The sequence below is a fragment of the Stegostoma tigrinum genome, chromosome X, assembly GCF_030684315.1.
Source record: "Stegostoma tigrinum isolate sSteTig4 chromosome X, sSteTig4.hap1, whole genome shotgun sequence".
Classification (NCBI taxonomy): Eukaryota; Metazoa; Chordata; class Chondrichthyes; order Orectolobiformes; family Stegostomatidae; genus Stegostoma; species Stegostoma tigrinum.
Genome location: NC_081404.1, coordinates 18494097 through 18517004, shown reverse-complemented (window position 1 = coordinate 18517004; position 22908 = coordinate 18494097). Strand labels below are relative to the sequence as shown.

Below are 22908 nucleotides of genomic sequence, written 5' to 3'. Positions count from 1 at the left end.
AAGGTTCCTTTATCTTACCCCTTCTTGCCTGTCTCAGAGGGACATATTTACTCATCACTCGCAACAACTGTTCCTTAAACAGTCTCCACATGTCTATAGTTCCCTTACCATGGAACAATTGCTCCCAGTCCATGCTTCCTAACTCATGTCTAATCGCATCATAGTTTCCTCTTCCCCAATTAAATATCCTCCCATTTTGCCTAATCCTCTCCTTCTCCATAGCTATGTAGAATGTGAGGCAGTTATGGTCACTATCACCAAAATGCTCTCCCACCACAAGATCTGATATCTGCCCCGGCTCATTTCCGAGCACCAAGTCTAGAATGGCCTCTCCCCTTGTCGGCCTGTCAACGTACTGCGTTAGGAAACCCTCCTGAACACACCTCACAAAAACAGCTCTAATATTTCTATATCTCAAACCCTCAATCCCCACAACATCCTGGTAAATCTATTCTGAACCCTCTCCAGTTTAATAACATCCTTCCTCACCCAAAGTCCTGCACAACCTCAACACTAAGTCCCAATTCCTGTATGCACAGGTCTGAGCAATGAATAGTCTATTGAGCCTCTCCCGATAGCTCAAATCTTCGAATCCCTACAAGATCCGAGCAAATCTTTTCTGAACCCTATCAAGTTTAACAACATCCTTCCCATAACAGATTGAACACGGTTTTCCAAAAGTGACCTCACCAATGTTCAATACAGCCGCAATTTGACGTCCCAAGTCCTATACTCAATGCACTGGCCAATAAAGGCAAGACTTAATAATTACAAAATATATTCCATGATAGGCAAAAGTCCCAGGGGAAAAAGCATCTCAAATTGGTCATTGCATATAGGGCAAAGTTTCACTGAATAGTGCCATCCCCACTCCCTTCCTTTGCTGAACTTTCTGACGTTAGTGCCTTCAGCTGATTTAGCCCAAAACTTTGGAATTTCGTTCTAATCCTTCCTCTTTCTTCCTTTAACGTATTCCTTAAAAGGCTACTTTGAGCAAATTTCTATACTTTGTCCTAACATTGTCTTTGTTGACTCGGTATCAATTTTTATTTATTATACATTAACGCGAGCTGTTGTTGAAAGTCAAGTTAACGTGTTGCTGGCGAACACATTTATTTCTACAAATTAATGATATACATAATCAAACAATGCACCACGAGGTCAAAACTCATTGTATTTCATTTATACGCTTAGAAAAGTGCCATTCGATTATTTTTACAGTTTGTTGCTTGTGCCCCTTTTAAAAGGGGTTATACTCTGTAAACGTAATCCCAGGCGATCACTTCCGTTCCCGAAAGAAAAGTGTCTTTTTCTAGGGGCGGTTCACGAACCCTGAACTGCGTTCATCCAGTGCGTGGGCCTCCACGAACCGCCATCGCAGTGAAATCCACAGAATCTTGAAGATCTTCCGATGACTACGGGTGGGCAGGTGGGACGAAATAAGCACTCGGGCTTCTTCCGCCCTCTGGACATTTTCGCAAGGAGCAGCTCCACGTTCACATCCTCCAGTGGCTGAGTGTGGAAGCGAAGGCTGGGCTTGGTACGGTGGAAAATGGGCTGCAAATAACGCGGTCGCAGTGGCCGGTTGTCACACCCAGACTGACAGCCTCTGAGAAATCCTCGGACCAACTGCTGTGAGTTTTCAAGTTGTATATTGTGCTTCTAATCGGTGGGCACCCCGCAGCGTAGTTGTAGCAGTGAAATGGGGATACATTTGGTGTAATAATCCAGAGGCCTGGCTGATGTCGCGGTCTGTCTCCAAATTGCACTCTAAAACTACGGTTTGAAGTGGTCCAGCAGGTCAGTTAGGGTAACTTAAGGTAGGTAATAAGTGGTTATCTCGCTAGTGATGCCCACATCCTGAGTTTTCTTTTAAACACATTACTGTAATTACACTTTGATAAGATTTACTTTTGGCACAACATTTCACGAACGAACAACGAAAATCTGCTCAAATATTGGGAGCAGCTTTCTAAAGCTGAGCAAGGATCAGAATGATTTGACTCAAGCAGAAAGGTGCTCCACCGAGAATTAAACTGAACAGTTCTATCGGAGTGACAAGAGGTTGTTCTATGTTTATTATGTTAAATGGGTTTCTATACATTGGTGTCCCATTTCTGATGCAGTTTTTCCAGTGTCTACAGGATTTCTGGTAATTTTTTTTGGACTTTGATTTAACAATAGCAAAAATGCTCTCTTTAAATTCCAATCAAAAGAGTAAGTGATAGAAGGCTGTGTTGGTGGGGGTCTAGGGGAGGTTTACAGGAATGACCCCATGTATTGAAGAGCTTGTCATATGAGGAGAGGTTGGGTCTGTACAAGAATGACTTTAGAAGGAATTTGTGGTGGAGGTCTCATTGAAACTTACAAAATACTGAGAAGCCCAGATAGAGTGGGTGTGGAGAAAATATTTCCATCAGTAGGAGAGACTAAGACCAGAGGGCACAGCCTCAGAGTGAAGGAACAACCCTTTAGAACTGAGATGAAGAGGAATTTCTTCAGTCAGTGGATGGTCAATCTGTGGAACTCATTGCTGCAGAGAGCTGTGAAGGCCAAGTCACTGTGTATGTTTAAGTCAGAGATAGGTTCTTGATTAGTCACGGATCGAGGGTTATGGGGAGAAGGCAGGGAAATGGGGTTGAAAAACATATCAGCCACAATCAAATGGTAGAACAGACTCAATGGGCCGAACGGTTTAATTCTGCTCCTACAGTATATCTTATGGTCTTATATGCTTTTTCTGTGGTTTTACAGGATGTTGGTGAGGCACATCCTACTGTGAACATTCCCATAAGCACCAATAAAACCAGTTAATCTGTTTATTTTTAACGTTGGGTAAAACTGGAATATTGGCCCAGGTACTGGGCAAGCTTCCTCCTCTATAAATAGTGCTGGGGCATCTTTGAAGTCAAACTGAACAGGGAGATGGGACTTTTATGAGTAATATTGCTGATAAAATAGTACTCCATTGAACTGTCATTCCCAATTACGTGCCCATATTCGATGGCAGCTTGAATCTACATTTCTGACATAGAAGAGAAACAGTACCAAATTGAGCCAAGCTGATATGATGTGTTCCTCTGAGTGTGCAGATAATATCATCATTCATTGCATTGGTCTCTTTGAGAACTATATTTAGTAGAATGCTGTGGAATATGTGAGCTGTAATATTTTTATGTTGAGGTCTTCGTGTATTTAGCATGTGGTAAGGTGGTTTGGAAAATCACAATGCATGCATTGGAATAAATATTGTTGCAAAGCTTTCCTTTTCCATTCCATCATAACACCTCTGGTGTGTTTTTCCACAACTTCATCTTGGAAATGCACAAAGACCCTTCACAGGTAACCACTTGTATTGGCTGTATGCCCATCAATGGCATCCTAGTGAACACAGGCTTAAAAAATGTTCCACTCAGACAAACATTTATTAGATTTTGTTTAATTTGCACCTCGTAGCATCAGAAAGAGGTTTATGCATTCAGGTGACTGTCTGCCTAGTATTTAGATACAGTCCAATTTTGGGGATAGAGGTTTTTATATCTGCAGGACAGATAGAAATGCTACAGATTTCAATCCCTGCACTGAAAATATCGCCAAATGGTTTTGATGTTAAACTTTAATATTTTGTAGAAAGGCTCCAAACTTCAGGCTTATTTACTTCAGCTAAGAGCAGGCTTAGAAAAGTTACAAAGAAACATTGAAAATGGGAGCAGGAGAAGGCCATTCAGCCCTTTGAGCATGCTCTGCCATTCAATATAATTGTGACTTATCATCCAACTCAGACCCTGCTCCTGCTTCCTCCCCATACCCTTTGATCCCTTTAGCATTAAGAACTATATATAATTCCTTCTTGAAAATATTCAATGTTTTGGCCTCAACCACTTTCTATGGTAGAGAATTCCATAGGCTCCCCAGTCCCTGGGCAAAGAAATTTCTCATCTCAGGGCTACATGGCCTGCTCTGTATCCTCTTGTTCTCGATTCCCCGGTCATCAGGAACATCCTTCCTGCATCTACCCTGTCTAGTCCTGTTAGAGTTTTATAGGTTTCTGTGAGATCTCCCCATATTCATCTAAACCCCAGTGAATATAGTTCGAACTAATCCAGTCTGTCTTCATGTCAGTCCTGCCATCCCAGGAATCAGTCTGGTAAACCTTCGCTGCACTCCCTCCATCACAAGAAATCCTTCCTCAGATAAGGAGACCCAAACTGCCCACAATACGCCAGGTGAGGTCTCACCAAGGCCCTGTACAATTTCAGCAAGACATCCCTGCTCCTGGACTCGAACCCTCTCGCGATGAAGGCCAAAAGAGCATTTACCTTCTTCACTGTCTGCTGCACCTGCAATGCTTACTTTCAGTGACTGGTGTACAAGGGCACCCAGGTCTAACTACACCTCCCAAACTATCACCATTCAGATAATAATCCTGTTTTTGCTACTAAAGTGAGTAATTCACATTTATCCTCATTATACATTATCTGCCATGTATTTGTCCACTCACTCAACTTGTCCAAATCACACTAAAGCATCTCTGCATCCTCCTCACAGCTCACCCTTCCACTCGGCTTTGTGCTGTTTGCAAACCTGGTGATATTATGATTAATTCCCTCAACTATAATCAATATATGTTGTGACTTTTTAAAAATGAAGGTCATTAATAAGTCTGATTTAAATAGGTCAACTGCGATAGACGGGGCTAATAGGTTATGCCTATAAAACCTGCAGTTTTAAAACAAAATATAAAGCTTCAATTTAAATTTTCTTGCTTGTTTCTACAGCCATGATGGACTTAAATGGCTTCATTCTTTGCTCTATGACATAGAACAGATAAACCTAATACAAGATAGAACATAGAACAGTACAGCACAGAACAGGCCCTTCAGCCCACAATGTTGTGCCGACCATTGATCCTCATGGATGCACCCTCAAATTTCTGTGACCATATGCATGTCCAGCAGTCTCTTAAATGACCCCAATGACCTTGCTTCCACAACTGCTGCTGGCAACGCATTCCATGCTCTCACAACTCTCTGCGTAAAGAACCTGCCTCTGACATCCCCTCTATACTTTCCACCAACCAGCTTAAAACTATGACCCCTCGTGCTAGCCATTTCTGCCCTGGGAAATAGTCTCTGGCTATCGACTCTATCTATGCCTCTCATTATCTTGTATACCTCAATTAGGTCCCCTCTCCTCCTCCTTTTCTCCAATGAAAAGAGACCGAGCTCAGTCAACCTCTCTTCATAAGATAAGCCCTCCAGTCCAGGCAGCATCCTGGTAAACCTCCTCTGAACCCTCTCCAAAGCATCCACATCTTTCCTATAATAGGGCGCCCAGAACTGGACGCAGTATTCCAAGTGCGGTCTAACCAAAGTTTTATAGAGCTGCAACAAGATCTCACGACTCTTAAACTCAATCCCCCTGTTAATGAAAGCCAAAACACCATATGCTTTCTTAACAACCCTGTCCACTTGGGTGGCCATTTTAAGGGATCTATGTATCTGCACACCAAGATCCCTCTGTTCCTCCACACTGCCAAGAATCCTATCCTTAATCCTGTACTCAGCTTTCAAATTCGACCTTCCAAAATGCATCACCTCGCATTTATCCAGGTTGAACTCCATCTGCCACCTCTCAGCCCATCTCTGCATCCTGTCAATGTCCCGCTGCAGCCTACAACAGCCCTCTACACTGTCAACGACACCTCCGACCTTTGTGTCGTCTGCAAACTTGCTGACCCATCCTTCAATTCCCTCGTCCAAGTCATTAATAAAAATTACAAACAGTAGAGGCCCAAGGACAGAGCCCTGTGGAACCCCACTCACCACTGACTTCCAGGCAGAATATTTTCCTTCTACTACCACTCGCTGTCTTCTGTTGGCCAGCCAATTCTGTATCCAAGATGTCTGATCACTGTACAAAAATACATAAGTATAGTACAAGACCTACATTCAATTCTGCCTGGAAGATTAGAACAATTCAGGGATAATAAAAATGGTGCTTAAATGCTTGTGACTCTCCTACAATATTCTAGATAAGCTCTTGCTTAACTATAGTGCAAGTTTTCAAAATCAAAAGTTCATTTAAAATAAATTGCCACTTTGTAACATATGAGTAATTGATATACATTGAAGGAGGAGTATTCGGATTCCTTCTACTATTTTAACTTGGAAAGTCATGTGGTGATATTTGAGGGGAAAGTGAAAATAAAGCTATGACAGAAGATCTTCCAGTGAAGACATTCTTTCCTTGATTGTACAGAAATTACTGCAGTGGTTTCTGGTTAGGCTGCTAGATGAAAAATATCTTTGATCATTACTGGCATCTCATTGATCCTTTCCCAAACTATCACCGTTTGGATAATAATCCTGTTTTTGCTACCAAAGTGAGGAATTCACATTTATCCACATTATACTGTATCTGTCACACATTTGCGCACTCACCTCAACTTGTCAAAATCACACTGAAGCATCTCTGCATTCTTCTCATAGTTCAGCCCCCTATTAGTGTTATGTTCTGCAGAAAATTGTACTTGTAATCCTCATTTAGATTTCTCTATATAGGACTGAGTCTGATTTAGTGTTCCATTCTAGATAAACGTGTGTCCTGGTTAACATCCCTGTCTGAACCAAACTGCACCTCAACCATCAAATAAATTTGGCTTTTACCTCATTGTGAAATTATAATGTGTATAAAGTGGCTATTATGTGTTCCTACATAGTAGTTACCTCACTTTAAAGTCAGGCACTACCTAAATATTTTTGAGATGTTTCTGAAATACATGATAAGTTGCTTTATAAATACATCTTCCATTAAATCAGCTGATCAGTGGCAGGTCAGAAGCAAAACAGGTAGAAAAAAAATTCAGACACATTACAAAAAAGAAACGAGAATAGGTTACTCAGCCCTTCAAGCCTGTTCTACCATTCAGCCTGCAGCCACTTTATCAACTTGACCTTGAACAGGGAAGAATCTTTCAGAATCTGGCTTAGTTAAGTAAGAAATACAGCATACTGCTTTTAAATAATAAGAACTTAAGTAGTCGACATCACCTATGTTAACATTTCTGTATTTTTTTTAAGGTTATCACATTGCTGCAATGGCCAGTATCCTACCTGCCTTGATTTGTGCTTCTGAGAAATCAGCAAACATCGCTCGAGCTTGTAAACGGGAAGAAGAACTGTTCCAGCTTCTGATTGAAGAAAAAAAAGGACCAGATAAAAATAAGAAGTTTGTGCAGGATTTCAAGACTCTGGCAGATGTTATCATTCAAGAAGTGATTAAGAATGATATTGCAGAAAAGGTGCTGATTGTATCAGAAAGGCAGGCTGGGTGAAATACTGCATTTGAACCATGTGTCTGATTTCAAATAAGAGATCCCTTTTCTGTAATCACTAATCTCAATGCAGTCCATAGTCACATGAACTCTAAGGTTTTGGTGTAGATCTGTAGCTCGAGTTGTGGCTGCTTTCTTGACCACTTTATCGACCTGTACCCTTCAGGGTACAATGGACCTGCACACCCAGATCTCTGTGTATCAATTTTCCCCAGGGCATTTCCATTTACCATACAGTTCGCTCTTGAATTGGATCTTCCAAAATGCATCACCTTGCATTTGCCTGGATTGAACTCCATCTGCCATTTCTCTGCCCAACTCCAATCTATCCATATTCTTCTACATTCTCTGACAGTCCCCTTCACTATCTGCTACTCCACCAATCTGGATGTGAGTTTGCTCGCTGAGCTGGAAGGTTCATTTTCAGATGTTTTGTCACCATTCTAGGTAACATCATCAGTGAGCCTCCGACGAAGTTTCGTTACGAATGGTGACGAAATGGTGGACTTCAGTAAGGCATTTGATAAGGTTCCCCATTGTAGGCTCATTCAGAAGGTCAGGAGGAATAGGATACAGGGGAACTTAGCTGCCTGGATACAGAATTGGCTGGCCAACAGAAGACAGCGAGTGGTAGTAGAAGGAAAATATTCTGCCTGGAAGTCAGTGGTGAGTGGTGTTCCACAGGGCTCTGTCCTTGAGCCTCTACTGTTTGTAATTTTTATTAATGACTTGGATGAGGGGATTGAAGGATGGGTCAGCAAGTTTGCAGACGACACAAAGGTCGGAGGTGTCGTTGACAGTGTAGAGGGCTGTTGTAGGCTGCAGCGGGACATTGACAGGATGCAGAGATGGGCTGAGAGGTGGCAGATGGAGTTCAACCTGGATAAATGCGAAGTTATGCATTTTGGAAGGTCGAATTTGAAAGCTGAGTACAGGATTAAGGATAGGATTCTTGGCAGCGTGGAGGAACAGAGGGATCTTGGTGTGCAGATACATAGATCCCTTAAAATGGCCACCCAAGTGGACAGGGTTGTTAAGAAAGCATATGGTGTTTTGGCTTTCATTAACAGGGGGATTGAGTTTAAGAGTCGTGAGATCTTGTTGCAGCTTTATAAAACTTTGGTTAGACCGCACTTGGAATACTGCGTCCAGTTCTGGTCGCCCTATTATAGGAAAGATGTGGATGCTTTGGAGAGGGTTCAGAGGAGGTTTACCAGGATGCTGCCTGGACTGGAGGGCTTATCTTATGAAGAGAGGTTGACTGAGCTCGGTCTCTTTTCATTGGAGAAAAGGAGGAGGAGAGGGGACCTAATTGAGGTATACAAGATAATGAGAGGCATAGATAGAGTTGATAGCCAGAGACTATTTCCCAGGGCAGAAATGGCTAGCATGAGGGGTCATAGTTTTAAGCTGGTTGGTGGAAAGTATAGAGGGGATGTCAGAGGCAGGTTCTTTACACAGAGAGTTGTGAGAGCATGGAATGCGTTGCCAGCAGCAGTTGTGGAAGCAAGGTCATTGGGGACATTTAAGAGACTGCTGGACATGTATATGGTCACAGAAATTTGAGGGTGCATACATGAGGATCAATGGTCGGCACAACATCGTGGGCTGAAGGGCCTGTTCTGTGCTGTACTGTTCTATGTTCTATGTTCTATGAAACGTCTGAAAACTAACCTTCCAGCTCAGCGAGCAAACTCACATCCAGAACCTCAACCTGAGCTACAAATCTTCTCAAAACTCGCTACCAATCTTAGTGTCATCTGCAAACTTGCCAATCAGATCATCTATACCTTCCTCCAGATCATTTATGTATATCACAGATAACAGTGGTCCCAACGCGGATCCCTGTGGAACACCACTGGTCACAGTTCCCCATTTTGAGAAACTCCCTTCCACAACAACTCTGTCTCCTGTTGCCCAGCCAGTTCTCTATCCATCTAGCTAATACACCCTGGACCCCATCCGACTTCACTTTCTCCATCAGCCTACCATCGGGAACCTTATTAAACATCTTACTGAAGTCCACCTTGTTCTCTCAGATTCTCCAGCATCTGCACTTCCTACTATCTCTGAAACAGCCTTACTGAAGTCCATGTATATTCCCTCACCAATCAACTTTGTCACTTCCTCAAAGAATTCTATCAAGTTGCTAAGACATGACCTTCCCTTCACAAAGCCATGCTGCCTATCACTGATAAGCCCATTTTCTTCCAAATGTGAATAGATCCTATCCCATAGTATCTTCTCCAGTAGCTTCCCCACCACTGATGGTCAGGCTCACTGGTCTATAATTACCTGGATTACTCTTGCTACACTTCTCAATCAAGGTGACAACATTAGCAATTCTCCAATCATCTGGGACCTCACCAGTGCTCAAGGATGCTGCAAAGATATCTGTTAAGGCCCCAGCTATTTCCTCTCTCGCTTCCCTCAGTAACCTGGGATAGATCCCATCCGTACCTGGGGACTTGTCCACCCTAATGCCTTTTAGAATACCCAACACTCCTCCCCTCCTTTATGCTGACTTGACCAAGAGTAATTTGAAGAATATTCAACTTCCATTGTTGAGGGTCAACTGATTATGTTAACTTCTCAACATAATGAGCAAGAAAGTTGCCCCAAGAATTTAAATAAAAATCGAATGGGGGGAAATGGAAGAGGAAAGGTCTATGTTATTATCATAATCCTTCAGAACAAGTTGCTCTGTTTGTAAGGATGGTACTGTCATTTGATGTGTGAAGAATAACACAAACTCCACATCATTTTAAGTAAAAATATTAATGATCTTGTCTGTCAAATCAGTTTCCAGAAGTTGCACCTCACATCGCTGGAGAGGAATCCAACAAATTTGAAAACGGTTTGGGTATGTTACTAGTATTTACTTTGTTACTTCATAATTGTGTAGAACAGTCAAGTTTTCAAATGTAAAGGTACTGAAATAAGACACAGTTGATGATGAATTGGCTTTAAGTAAATTATTATATTCATTGTTGATGTAGCTGGAGGTGGCTGAGCTGAGGACACGACCGTCAATGGCCTTCCCTCCACCATAAGGTCAGAAGTAGGGATGTTCGCCGATAATTGCAGTGTTCGGTACCATTCATGACTCCTTCAAATACTGAAGCAGTCCGGATCCAAATGCAGCAATATCCAGGTTTGGGCTGACCCATGCAAGTGCTAGGTAATGACCATCTCCAACAAGACAGAATCTAATCAATACTTCTTGACCATTCAATGACATTACCATCACTGAATGCCCCACTATCAACATCCCAACATTGCCACGGACCAGAAACTAAACTGGACTAGCCAGACACATACAGTGGATACAGGACAGTGGGTAACTCACCTCCTGATTCCCCAAAGCTTGTCCACAATCTACAAGCCACAAGTCAGGAGTGTGAGGGTATGCTGCCTACTTGCCTTCATGAGTGCAGGTCCAACAACACTGAAGAAGCTCAACGCCATCCAGGACAAAGCAGCCCACTTGATTCGCACTATATCCACAAATATTGACTCCCTCCACCACTGACACTCAGTGGCAGCAGTGTGTTCCGTCTACAAGATGCACTACAGTAACTCACCAAGAGTCCTCTGACGGTTTCTTCCAAACTCAGGACCACTTCTAACTAGAAAGATAAGGGCAGCAGATATATGGGAACACCACCCTCTACAAGTTCCCCTCCAAGCCACTCATCACGCTGACTTGGAAACATATCTCCATTCCTTTAGTGTTGTTGAGTCAAAATCCTAGAACTCCCTTCGTTACGGAATTGTTGGTATAACTACACAAAATGGATTGCAGCAATTCGAGAAGGCTGACCATCACTTTCTCAAGGGCAGCTAGGATTGGGCAATAAATGGTGGCCCAGCCTGTGAAACCCCTATCCCATGAATGCATTAAAAAAGATGTAATTCAGCTCTGTCCTGACAGATTCAATAATTTCTTTATGCTGGTATTCCTGTCACATTCGTTTTTGTTTTAATGAAAACTTCACAAAGTTCACAGAGATACAGAAAAAAAGATATTGGTATTAATCATAATTGGTCTTTTTTTAAACTCAAAATGAAGTTGATGGCAAGACTCTAATATTTTATTGCTGAAACACACACAGTGCTTGTCAGAACACGAGTAGAGTTTCTCTTTAATTTTCTTTCCGCCTTTTCTAGATGGTTTCAATACCAGTGATTCCAGAGCCCCAGAGCCTCCCACAAATTGCCATTCTTGATGCATGAGCCCAGGTTGGGATCATAGCAGCATTAAACCTACTTCCCAACAGCAGTCATGGCACAGCGAGAGAATCTCATAGTCATTGTAATCTTGTGAATTCATTAAATCACCTTTCTGGAATGTCACCTACACCAATTTACAGAGTTTTAAGAAGAATATAAAAAAACCTGTCAGGGAGGAGACACTGAAGATCAATATTTAGCTGGGTCATTACTTTTTGGGTCAGATTTGCTGGACTGCTAATAAAAGGCCAATGACTGCACTACCCCCATACCAAAAACACTTGGTAACTCAGCCTAAACCACATGCTGCTTCTGACATCTTTCAAAATCTTTGGTTCTGCACCACACACCGAGCAATTCGTTCACTTATGAGAGCCATCCTGGAAGCACCAGTGACTTTTCAGCTTTAATTTTTACACAAGAACTACATGCAGTTTAGAAAACCTTTGCTCTTAGAACTTTTAATGGTTAAAATAGATCATGTTGGTAATTGAATCCCGTGCATTAAATTTAATAAAAATAACATGATAATAGAATATAAACACTGAATTAACTTGTACAATTAAGTAGTTATTTATGGGCTTTTAGTGTTTAATTTGCAGTTGATAAGTTAAATGGCAGTTTACATTGATGTGAATTAGAGACTGATTGATTGAATCATGTCACCTAAAGATATATTGCAACAAATCTGTTGTAGGACCTCAAGAACAGGAGAAGGCCATTGATGCTGGTGAACCTGCTGTACCATTTAACACAATCATGGCTTATCAGACACTTCAATGCCTTCTAACCACTTCATTCCCATAACCCTGTTCCCCACTGGTAATCAGAAATCTATCAATTTATACCTTAAACTCAAAGACTGAGCTTCCACAGCAGTCTATGGTAGAAAATTCCAAAGGTTCACTGAGTAAATCTCTGAGTAAAAGAAACTCTCCTCATCTTGGACCGAAGTGGCATCCCTGTTATTTTAAAAATTGTGCCCCTGGTTCTCGAATCTCCAACCACAGGAAACATCCTACCTGCATTTAACCGATCTACAGTATTCTTTCAAGTGTTTTGTACGTTTCAATGAAACTCTAGAGGAATATAGGTGTGGTCTGCTCAGTCTTATTTCATAGGATAGTCCCGCCACCAACAAGTCTGAAGAACATTCATTGCTCTCTCTCTCTCTCTCTCTCTCTCTCTCTGGCAATCTTCCTTTTGTGCTCTTTAATGACTCATTTGCTGGACAATATGGTGTGCATTCTTTTGTACCTAATCTGCAAATGTGGCATTTACCAATAAATTCTAAAGCAAGTCTCATTCATATTTTGGATTAGTTGATGAAATTGAGAAAGCCTCAATCAGATGTTGCCAAACAGTATTTCTTAAAATTGTATGTGACAGATGACAAGGACTGTATGAACTTGTTGGTTCATAATCTTTGAGACCATATTTACCTATTTAATCACCATATAATAATGGCTTATCCAGTTTTACCAAATCAGATTAAAAGTATTTCCCACAAGTATAAATTCATGCAGTTATTAGTCACTGATTTTCTAATACATGAACTAGATTGTAAAACACATTTGGAGGAATTTGGGCAGGGTCAACCTTTAAGTGTTTGCTGACTTGTCCTTCTTCAAGACATTTTAGCCAAAGCAGTACTATCAGGATAGGCTCCAAACCAGGAAGCTTGACCCATACTGTGCCTGTTTTTGAATGGAACTTGTGAGGGTTCTTTTTGTTCATCACCACCTACAAAACTGAATTGAATGTAGGATTGAAGAAAGTTGGCACACTTTAGACTATACCATATTTTTGAATTGATATAACTTTTTGTATTCTTTGGACAACTCTGGTGAACTATAATCTAACAATAATCATTCTTGTTCCTTTATTCCCCTTTCCAGGTGAAACCATTACTGTGAAAGTCTGCAAAACAGAACAAGAAACAGCAGAATTGCTGGGTAAAGTGCTAGATGGAAATCTGAAAGCTGCTGGCCTTTTGGCCAAGTGTATCCACGAAAGTGTTTGCATTAATGACCCAGACTTGCAGAAGCTAACAATAGACATTCCAATTGACACCATAGGGATATGGGTTGATCCTATTGGTAAGTAAAGCCTTGACCAAAATAAAATCTCCTCAACCTATACTGAGCCTTGGACTTTGTAACAATCTACATAGGGACTGATAATCTTAAAAGAAATTCAAACTTCCAGTTAACAGTTAATGTCAAGATTTCATAATAAAAACTTTTGACTGTAACAAATGACTAAAACACCATTGACTAAACATGAATTTTCTTAGGCAACTTATACTTTAACTACAGGGAAGAAATTCCCCCATTTAACATTTAGTACAACTGAAAATCTCTTGCAATGTTTATATTTTACACTGTTTGTTAAGTGGACACTATATCCTTTAAGAGCCGATCTAAAATTATTCACTGCACCTGATGGCTTGCTTTTTATTTTGCTTTCCCAGCAGGGTAACTTCTAATCCCAGAACGTCCTTTCAATGTGAGGCTTATACCATGAATCCCTTTCTGCAGAATCAAGCAAAGAGATCCTCCAACCTGCTTTAAAGCCTCACAAACTCAGTCTTCAATCAGAATGAATATTTCCACCTGCATTTTTTGGTTTCTAAAACAAAAAAAAAAATCAGCAGAATGTGATGGCAAAGATCCTTCCCTAAAAGACAGGCTTTTATAACAATTGATGATAGCTTAATGACACCGGCGCTGAGACCTGGTTTCAAATTTGAATTGAAGGTACTAAGATTTGAACCCATATCATCAGGACATCGGCCTGGGTCCTGTGGTTTATTTGTCTAGTGACAATACCACTGCACCACTGTCTTTGCTTAATCTCATACTGTCCGAGTCTGAGTTTACCATGAGTAGACCCAAAAGTCCCAGAAGCGTCACAGATGAATGCAGACCACTAAGCTAAAACTCGTCCTCAACCACAACAACTTCTCTTTCAATTCCTTCCACTTCCTACAGACAAAGGGGGTGGCCATGGGTACTTGCATGGGCCCAAGCTATGCCTGTCTCTTTGTAGATTATGTGGAACAATCCCTCTTCTGTAGCTACACTGGCCCTAAATCCCACCTCTTCCTCCATTACATTGATGACTGTATCGGCACTGCCTCGTGCATCCATGAGGAGCTCGAACAGTTCATCCACTTCACCAACACCTTCCACCCCAACCTCAAGTTCACCTGGACCATCTCCAACACATCCCTCACCTTCCTGGACCTCTCTGTTTTCATCTCTGGCAACCACCTAGAAACCGATATCCATTTCAAGCCTACCGACTCCCACAGCTACCTAGAATACACCTGCTCCCACCAACCTTCCTGCAAAAATTCCATCCCCTATTCCCAATTCCTTCGTCTCTGCCGCATCTGCTCCCAGGATGAGGCATTCCACTCCCAAACATCTCAGATGTCCGCGTTTTTCAAGGACCACAACGTCCCCCCCACTCAGTGGTCGCGAATGCCCTTGACCATGTCTCCTGCATTTCCTGAAACTCATCCCTCACACCCCGTCCCCGCAATAACAACCAAAACAGAATCCCCCTTGTCCTCATGTACCACCCCAAAACCTCCAGATCCAACGCATCATCCTCCGACACTTCCACCACCTACAATCCGACCCCACCACCAAAGACATTTTTCCCTCCGCACCCCTTTGTCTGCTTTCTGGAGGGCCGACTCTCTCCATGACTCCCTTGACTGCTCCACACTCCCCTCTAACCTCACCACACCCAGCACTTTCCCCTGCAATTGCAGGAAGTGCTACACCTGCCCCTACACCTCCCCCCTCACCCCCATCCCAGGTCCCATGAAGACTTTCCACTTCAAGCAGATGTTAACCTGCACGTCTGCTAATGTGGTATACTGTATCCGCTGTTCCCATCGTGGCCTCCTCTACATCGGGAATACCAAGCGGAGGCATGGGGACTGCTTTGCGGAACGCCTACCCTCGGTTTGCACTAAACAACTGCATCTCCCAGTCTCGAACCATTTCAACTCCCCCTCCCATTCCCCAGATGACATGTCCATTCTGGGCCTCCTGCAGTGCCACAATGATGCCACCCGAAGGTTGCAGGAACAGCACCTCATATTTCACTTGGGAACCCTACAGTCCTCCCTGGACTGACCAATCCCCTCCCTAACTCCCCACCGACACTCACTTTTACTGGCTCCATCCCCGACTCTTTGACCTATCTTCTCCTCTATCCATCTTCTGTCTGCCTCCCCCTCTCTCCCTATTTATTTCAGAATCCCCTTGCCCTCTCCCATTTCCGAAGAAGGTTCTAGGCCTGAAATGTCAGCTTTTCTGATGCTGCTTGGCCTGCTGTGTTCATCCAGCTCTACTCCTTGTTATCTCTCGTCATTCTTGACACAACTTCTCTGCATCTGAGAAGTAAATGCATGGCTTGCAGCATCACTGTTTACAAGACAATACTTGTGACACTTCTGGGACTTTTGGGTCTACTCATGGTAAACTCAGACTGCAGTCCTTGTCTCCAAGCATAAAACAATCAATGCCTTCCTTTGATCTCCAACAATCAAATCATTCAGGTTTATTGTTCGGCTGATCAGAGCAGGTCACATGATTCCCCCCTTTCATTTGGCTAAATTTAAAGACAATCCAAAATATAATCTTAAGCCTCAATTGCAACACTGCCCCATTAAGAAAATGAAGTCCTCTCCATAGTGATAAGTTTTCATAGATATTCCCCAAACTACAGCAACTTGTAATCACCTTATGCTGTCAGTGTCCATTTTCAGTCATTCCTTTAGTAATTGAATACCAGCAGGTGTAAATTGTACGCTCAAAATTCTCTATCCTAGAGCTTTTAGCCCTCTGAATTCAGTCCCTTTGATTCTTCTTTAAAATAACAAACCCTTTCATCATAAGGATGCTTTCTTTCACCACTCAGTCCTTGGATTTTCCTGTTCAGATTGCTCCCCAGATTTATGTTCTCTTTCATGGCTCTTTAATGTCCAAAAAAAACAAATTCTCAGCCAAACAAACATCCGTTTTTTTTTTCATGTTTAAACACAAGATTACAGTAGCCAACATTTCATTTATTTAGGAGCAGAACTGGCTACTTCTATCCCATCTTCTTTACCTTTCCGAATACTGAACATCACACCAAGCAAAATGACCCTGTCTGTAACAGTCATGGGTTTATGGGGTAAATTTGTAACCCAATCTCAAAATGGATTCTACTACCCTCCTCCCCATGGCTGCAAGAAATAAATTTGCCTTATCCAATGACTGAAACCTTGCTGATTTTCATTTGTTATTTCTGTCACTTCTGGTTTGGAGCTGTGAACTGTGAGCTGAGAGCTGAAAGATGACCTTCAGACTGAGTAGCATAGAACAGTACAGCACAGAACAGGCCCTTCAGCCCACGATGTTGTGCCGACCATTGATCCTCATGTATGCACCCTCAAATTTCTGTGACCATATACATGTCCAGCAGTCTCTTAAATGACCCCAATGACCTTGCTTCCACAACTGCTGCTGGCAACGCATTCCATGCTCTCACAACTCTCTGTGTAAAGAACCTGCCTCTGACATCCCCTCTATACTTTCCTCCAACCAACTTAAAACTATGACCCCTCGTGTTAGCCATTTCTGCCCTGGGAAATAGTCTCTGGCTATCAACTCTATCTATGCCTCTCATTATCTTGTATACCTCAATTAGGTCCCCTCTCCTCCTCCTTTTCTCCAATGAAAAAAGTCCGAGCTCAGTCAACCTCTCTTCATAAGCCCTCCAGTCCAGGCAGCATCCTAGTAAACCTCCTCTGAACCCTCTCCAAAGCATCCACATCTTTCCGATAATAGGGCGACCAGAAATTGGACGCAGTTTTTTATAGAAAGGAACAAACAAGCTGTTAACAAAGTCTGAAGCTGGATGAACACAGCAGGCCAAGCAGCATCTTAGGAGCACAAAAGCTTTTGTGCTGCTGAGATGCTGCTTGGCCCGCTGTGTTCATCCAGCTCCACACTTTGTTATCTTGGATTCTCCAGCATCTGCAGTTCTCATTATCACAAACAAGCTGTTATTTGTTTTTGAAGCCAGGCCTGATCGATAACTGCAAGTTGTTTCTTGATCAAAGAACTCTGCAGATGCTTTGACTCCAGAGGGGCCTTATGCTCAAGCAGATGGCAAATGCTGAATGTAAACTGGGACTTGCTATGGAAGCAAACAGTTCACAAAGGGAGACCAGACTTAAAACTGATGTTTGGACTGTGTTGAGTCAAAAAGATTGTGCCTAATTGACATCAATTAGATTATTTTGTCATTTATCTTTGCTCTGTTGTTCCAGTTTAATAATAAGTTGTTAATATCTATTTGAACTATCCACTTGATATCTGTTTTTCTTAAAGTCTGGTTAGGAATAATTGGGCAGAGGATTGAATATTTCAATTTCACTGTTTTGTGATATCCAGTGTTAGTGAGTCTAATTTGGTCTGGTTATGTTGTAGCAATGTGCTAAGCTATTCCATCAAGATAGGTAATATTTGTGGAGTGTTCGTTGGTGGGTTGTTCAGTTGTCCACTACCATTCGCAACTGGATATGTTAGAACTGCAGGGCTTAGATCTGACCTGCTGGTTATGGCATTGCTTAGTTCTAGCTATTGCATGCTGCTTATCATGCATGCCAAGCAATTAGTCCTTTGTAGCTGCTGCAGGCATGCCCTCCTGCACTCTTCATTGAAGTTTCTTCCATTTTAGTAAGTAAATGGATAGTTATAGTACCACTGTTCACAACTCAGCATCTTTTGCACCTTTTTGGGACTTTGGGAGACTCCAGGTTTAGTCAGTGGTATACAATTGTGGTCAGTGTTTCCAAGTGTAAATGCCTTCCGCCTTCCTCTCAGTAAAATAATCCAAATCTCCTTTTGCTCTCTAACCAAACCACCCAGTTTTTAAAAAAATCATTCACAGGATGTGGACATTGCTGGCTAGGCCAGCATTTATTGCCCAGAGTAGTTAACAGTCAACCATGTTGTTGTGGGTCTGGAGTCACGTGTAGGCCAGACCAGGTCAAGATGGCAGTTTCCTTCCCTAAAGGATATTGGTGAACCAGATGGGTTTTTCCAACAACTGACAATGGATTCATGGTCACATTAGACTCTTAACTCTAGGTTCTTTTCATGTGAATTCAAATACCCCATCTGCCATGACAGCATTCAAATCTGGGTCCCCAGAACATTACCTGGGTCTCTGGTCTCTGGCAGTATCACTAAGCCATTTCCTCTCCTTCACTGGCACGTACACTGCAGAACAGATTAATGTATATGATTTAAACCTAAAATTCCTTGATTCCAGCCCCCAATCTCTCATAAAAGCAGACAGACAGATACAGTAAAGGGAAAAATAAATGAGATGTAACTGGTCAGTTTACCTAAGATGGCGCCAGGATCTGTAACATCACTGACACATAGGATTATATCTTGTTTGGCTTCTGATGACACCAATACCTTCCAGTAGGGGCTGAGGAATATTCATTTAATTCTTATAATTGAGATTTACTCTCTGAACTTGTTGGAAGTTGATAAGGGGAAAACAACCAGACAGCCAAACTTCTGTCAGGCACAATCTTCCTGACTCCGAGTCCAAAAACCAGTTCAATCTTAGGTCTCCCATTGTTAGATTAGTTGTATCCTATGAGGTCCCACTCAATATTCAACACCTGCCATTTGCTTTAGCATAAGGTGTCTCTGGAATTGAAGCATGTAGTGAGCACATTTTAGTAAGAAACAGCCTGCAATTAACTTTCAGGCCTGGTCTCATGAAGAAATAACAGCTCATTTATTCTGATTTTTAAACAAGCTGCTGCTTATAGTCCAAATGTTTCCCTCAGCATTCAGCTCAGAACCAAAACTGATTAAAACAAAAGTGAAAAGTAAAAACAAATTGAGGGTTTTAACATATTACAGATCACAACCACTTACTATGAGGGAACAGTTTTTCTCACATTGGCAAAAATTGCAATGGCAATCCTCTTAAGTCTGTTCCCTGTGGTTCTTGATCCAATTGTGACTGACATTCTTTCTTTGGATAAAAGCTGATTAAAATTTATCTGAAGGTTTCCGTGGGAACTCCAATCTCCTTGTTGGGATTTTAAAGGGAAAAAATAAGAGCTTTTAAAAAAACTGACTGAGATTTATTGGGACTGTAATTTCAAACGATTGAATGAAATTGAAATGGCTAGCAATGCATTATCATTTGAGTGTATTTAGTTGGTATCGGAACGATTTATGTAACTGTATATTTTTATGAACTGCCATGTTTCTGTTTACAGATTCAACTAATCAGTACATCAAGGGACAATTTGAAGATAAATTCAAAGATGGTATCCACACACATGGTCTAAAATCTGCTGCTGTACTTATTGGTGTCTTTGATAGAAACTTGGGGCAGCCAATCATGGGAGTTATTAACATACCATTTCATGAAGTGGACTCTGATTTAAGGTACATCTTTTTTCAGTATTTCACCTTTCAAAGGATATCATCTGTAAGCACGTGGATGCAGGCCAACAGAAATGGTATCTTGATCACTTAAGAAAAACACGTGAAAAGCAGCAATAACTAAAAGACTGTCCCTTTCCTTTACTGGATCTATTAAAATTGGAAAACTTGAAAACTTTCTTCCCCTCCTCCCCGCTCCCCTATGTTGTAGACCATTAGTCTGCTTCACTCCATCTCCAGATCACAATGAGCTGACACTCAAAGCAATTCCCGGACAGTTTAATGCAAGTACGATCCCGGGGTGGAGGACCAGATCATCCCTTAAAGAAATACATCTCATTATAGCTGTGTTAACATATAAAATTCTTCCTCTAACACCTGTTTGTTTTCTGCAGGTGGCGGGGGAAATATTACTGGGGTATTTCCTATAAAGACATCAATATCTACTCTGTACCAAAGCAGAATCCTGCACACAACCAACTGTCAATTGTCATGAGCTCAAGTGAGAAGGAAAGCATCAAGAAGGCATTAGCTCCTCTCTGTGGTGAAAGAATGTACTATGCTTGTGGGGCAGGCTACAAAGGATTGTGCACTATCCTTGGTTTAGTAGATGCCTATGTTGTCACAGAAGACACAACTTTTAAGTGGGATACTTGTGCCCCTCATGCCATTTTGAAATCTTTGGGAGGGGGTTTTGTGAATCTTGCCAAAACACTCTCTCAGCCAAAAGATGGCGACCATGGTGGCTTCCCTGAGCTGCAGTACACAAGGCCAGATCAAGGGGCAAAACAATCAGACAAATGGGCCAACATAGGTGGCTTTGTAGCTTACAGGTCCAGAGAGCAGTTAGAGGCCATTATTAATGCACTCAGTTTAACTGCAGAAAATACCACCTCAAGATGAAAATTTGCCTCTAAGTGCCTTTTTCTTTAAAAAAAGTCTCACTGTACTGCCCTTATCCCATTTGTAAAAAGTAATCTGTATACTATACAAAATTGAGATTTTTCTGGTCAACCTGTTCAGAGATATTATGACACACATCTGAAGCAGGTGCAATTTGAATCTGGACCTCCTCGTTCAGAGATAGGGACGGTATCATTATGCCACATACCAAATTACTTTAAAACACAAACAATAAAAGATAGTGGGCATTGTTTCCATGACTCATTGTCTTGAAATCTCAGATAAGAGAAAGGAATTATTGTATGGTAACTAAGGTCTATTGCTAATTTTTAGTTAAACTATTTGTATATGATTTTAGTTTTCAAATCACCAACAGAAGTATAAAAAGCTTTCGTGGAAAGTGAAATTCTAGCGGCTGGTGGTTTTCTTAATTCAATTAATTAAAATGCTCCCTTTGATCTCTTACCTGTAGTTCTGTCAAAGCAGGTATACTTGGCAAAAAAAAACACATTCATCATTGCCCATATTACCAACAATGAACATTTGATTGCTTGTCATAATTTCACAGCTATGTATGTTATTTCCAGTTTTCTCCCCATCTTTCGTGAAGACTCAAATGGCCATTTTTCAAATGATTGTTGACAATTTACCGACCACAAGATCATAGCAAAACTTAAATGTACAATGCTTCATGTTTGTGTACCACATGTAGTTACACACAGCTCAAGAGGAGGGAAATGCTAAGCAGTGATTAGAATTTGGTGGGCAGCTAATTTTTCCTAACAGATAGACAGTAAAGCTAATCTCATTGTGTCTATCTTATTTTATGGGATAGGGATATATTAATTCAAACTAATGTAATTGTTGTTGCTTCAAGTTGGCACCAGTCATTGGTGAAAATGAAATATTTAAATGGTCTTTTCACAGATTAGCTCTCACAAAATATTGAAATGGAATCTGAGTAATACAACCAAACAAGTCTGGATCAGTTGTAAAGTTGTTTGCTGTCAAACATTTTCTGAACTATTTTAACTCATCTGTCAAAACAAATTTAACTGTCTTACTGCATTTTTAAAAAAAAGAGAATTAAAGATTAGATGTACAACAGCAATTAATAACTACTGTCTTCATTACTACTGCTTTCTTGTTTTTAAAATTTAAGTATACCATGCTTTTTTAAAAATTGAGACACCTAGATGAAGACTCGACTCTATAGTTCAAGTTACCATGTTGTAAATTGAGAAAGAGAAGTAAATTAGTAGACACCAATTTTTCATGTTATAAATTTTAAGCTTCGATAAAGGAGGGAGGTCAGAACCAAGTTCCACATTGAAGGAGACAATGGGTCAGAAAGTAAGTACAAGAATGTGACAAGTCCGGAGCAAATTCTGTGAAGTTCAGAAAAGCTCTAGATTTAAGATTACACCAGCCAGTAGGGAATCTGGCTTTCTTGAAACTGCAGCATGTTTCACAGTGTCAGTTAGAAATTTGTTTCAACATCATTACTGGATCGATTTCAAAGAATTTCTGACTTGGTGCCATCGTGGAAGCAACATCACCACATGGACTGCAGTGGTTCAAGCAGAGTGCCAACCACCACCTTTTCAGGATAACAAGGGATAAAACAATAAATGTTGATTTTTTTTTAAAAAGCACATTTTTGTGGGATGTGGGGGCATCACTGGCTGTCCAGCATTTATTACCCATTCCTAGTTGCCCTTGAGAAGGTGGTGGTGAGCTGCTGTCTTGAACTGCTACAGTCCACCTGCCGTGGGTTGACCTACAATGCCATTAGGGAGGGAATTCCACGACTTTCACCCAGCAACAATAAAGGAATGGCAATATATTTCCAAGTCAGGATGGTGAGTGGCTTGAAGGGGAACTTGAAGGTAGTGGTGTTTGCATGTATCTGCTGCCCTTGTCCTTCTGGCTGAAAGTGGTTGT

The 22908-nt window shown here is 41.4% G+C and overlaps 2 protein-coding genes across 2 annotated transcripts in view; one reads left to right on the top strand and one right to left on the bottom strand.

Annotated features, from left to right (window-relative positions):
* The window catches only part of pan2 (poly(A) specific ribonuclease subunit PAN2), a 242358-nt gene that overhangs the window by 24941 nt on the left and 194509 nt on the right, over positions 1-22908 (bottom strand). The window lies entirely within an intron of this gene.
* On the top strand, positions 1279-22082 carry LOC132207521 (inositol polyphosphate 1-phosphatase-like). The gene is made up of 6 exons (XM_059643394.1): positions 1279-1634; positions 7083-7303; positions 10139-10199; positions 13468-13668; positions 19893-20064; positions 20457-22082. The coding sequence occupies exons 2-6, from the start codon at positions 7100-7102 to the stop codon at positions 20962-20964; spliced, it is 1146 nt and encodes a 381-aa protein (XP_059499377.1). The 5' UTR covers positions 1279-1634; positions 7083-7099; the 3' UTR covers positions 20965-22082.

Excerpts from the sequence above, each read along its gene's own strand:
- LOC132207521 (XM_059643394.1), top strand. The coding sequence starts at position 7,100 with ATGGCCAGTATCCTACCTGCCTTGATTTGTGCTTCTGAGAAATCAGCA. Across the intron at positions 10,200-13,467 it reads CAAATTTGAAAACGGTTTGG|GTGAAACCATTACTGTGAAA; the intron begins GTATGTTACTAG and ends TCCCCTTTCCAG. Across the intron at positions 20,065-20,456 it reads GAAGTGGACTCTGATTTAAG|GTGGCGGGGGAAATATTACT; the intron begins GTACATCTTTTT and ends TGTTTTCTGCAG.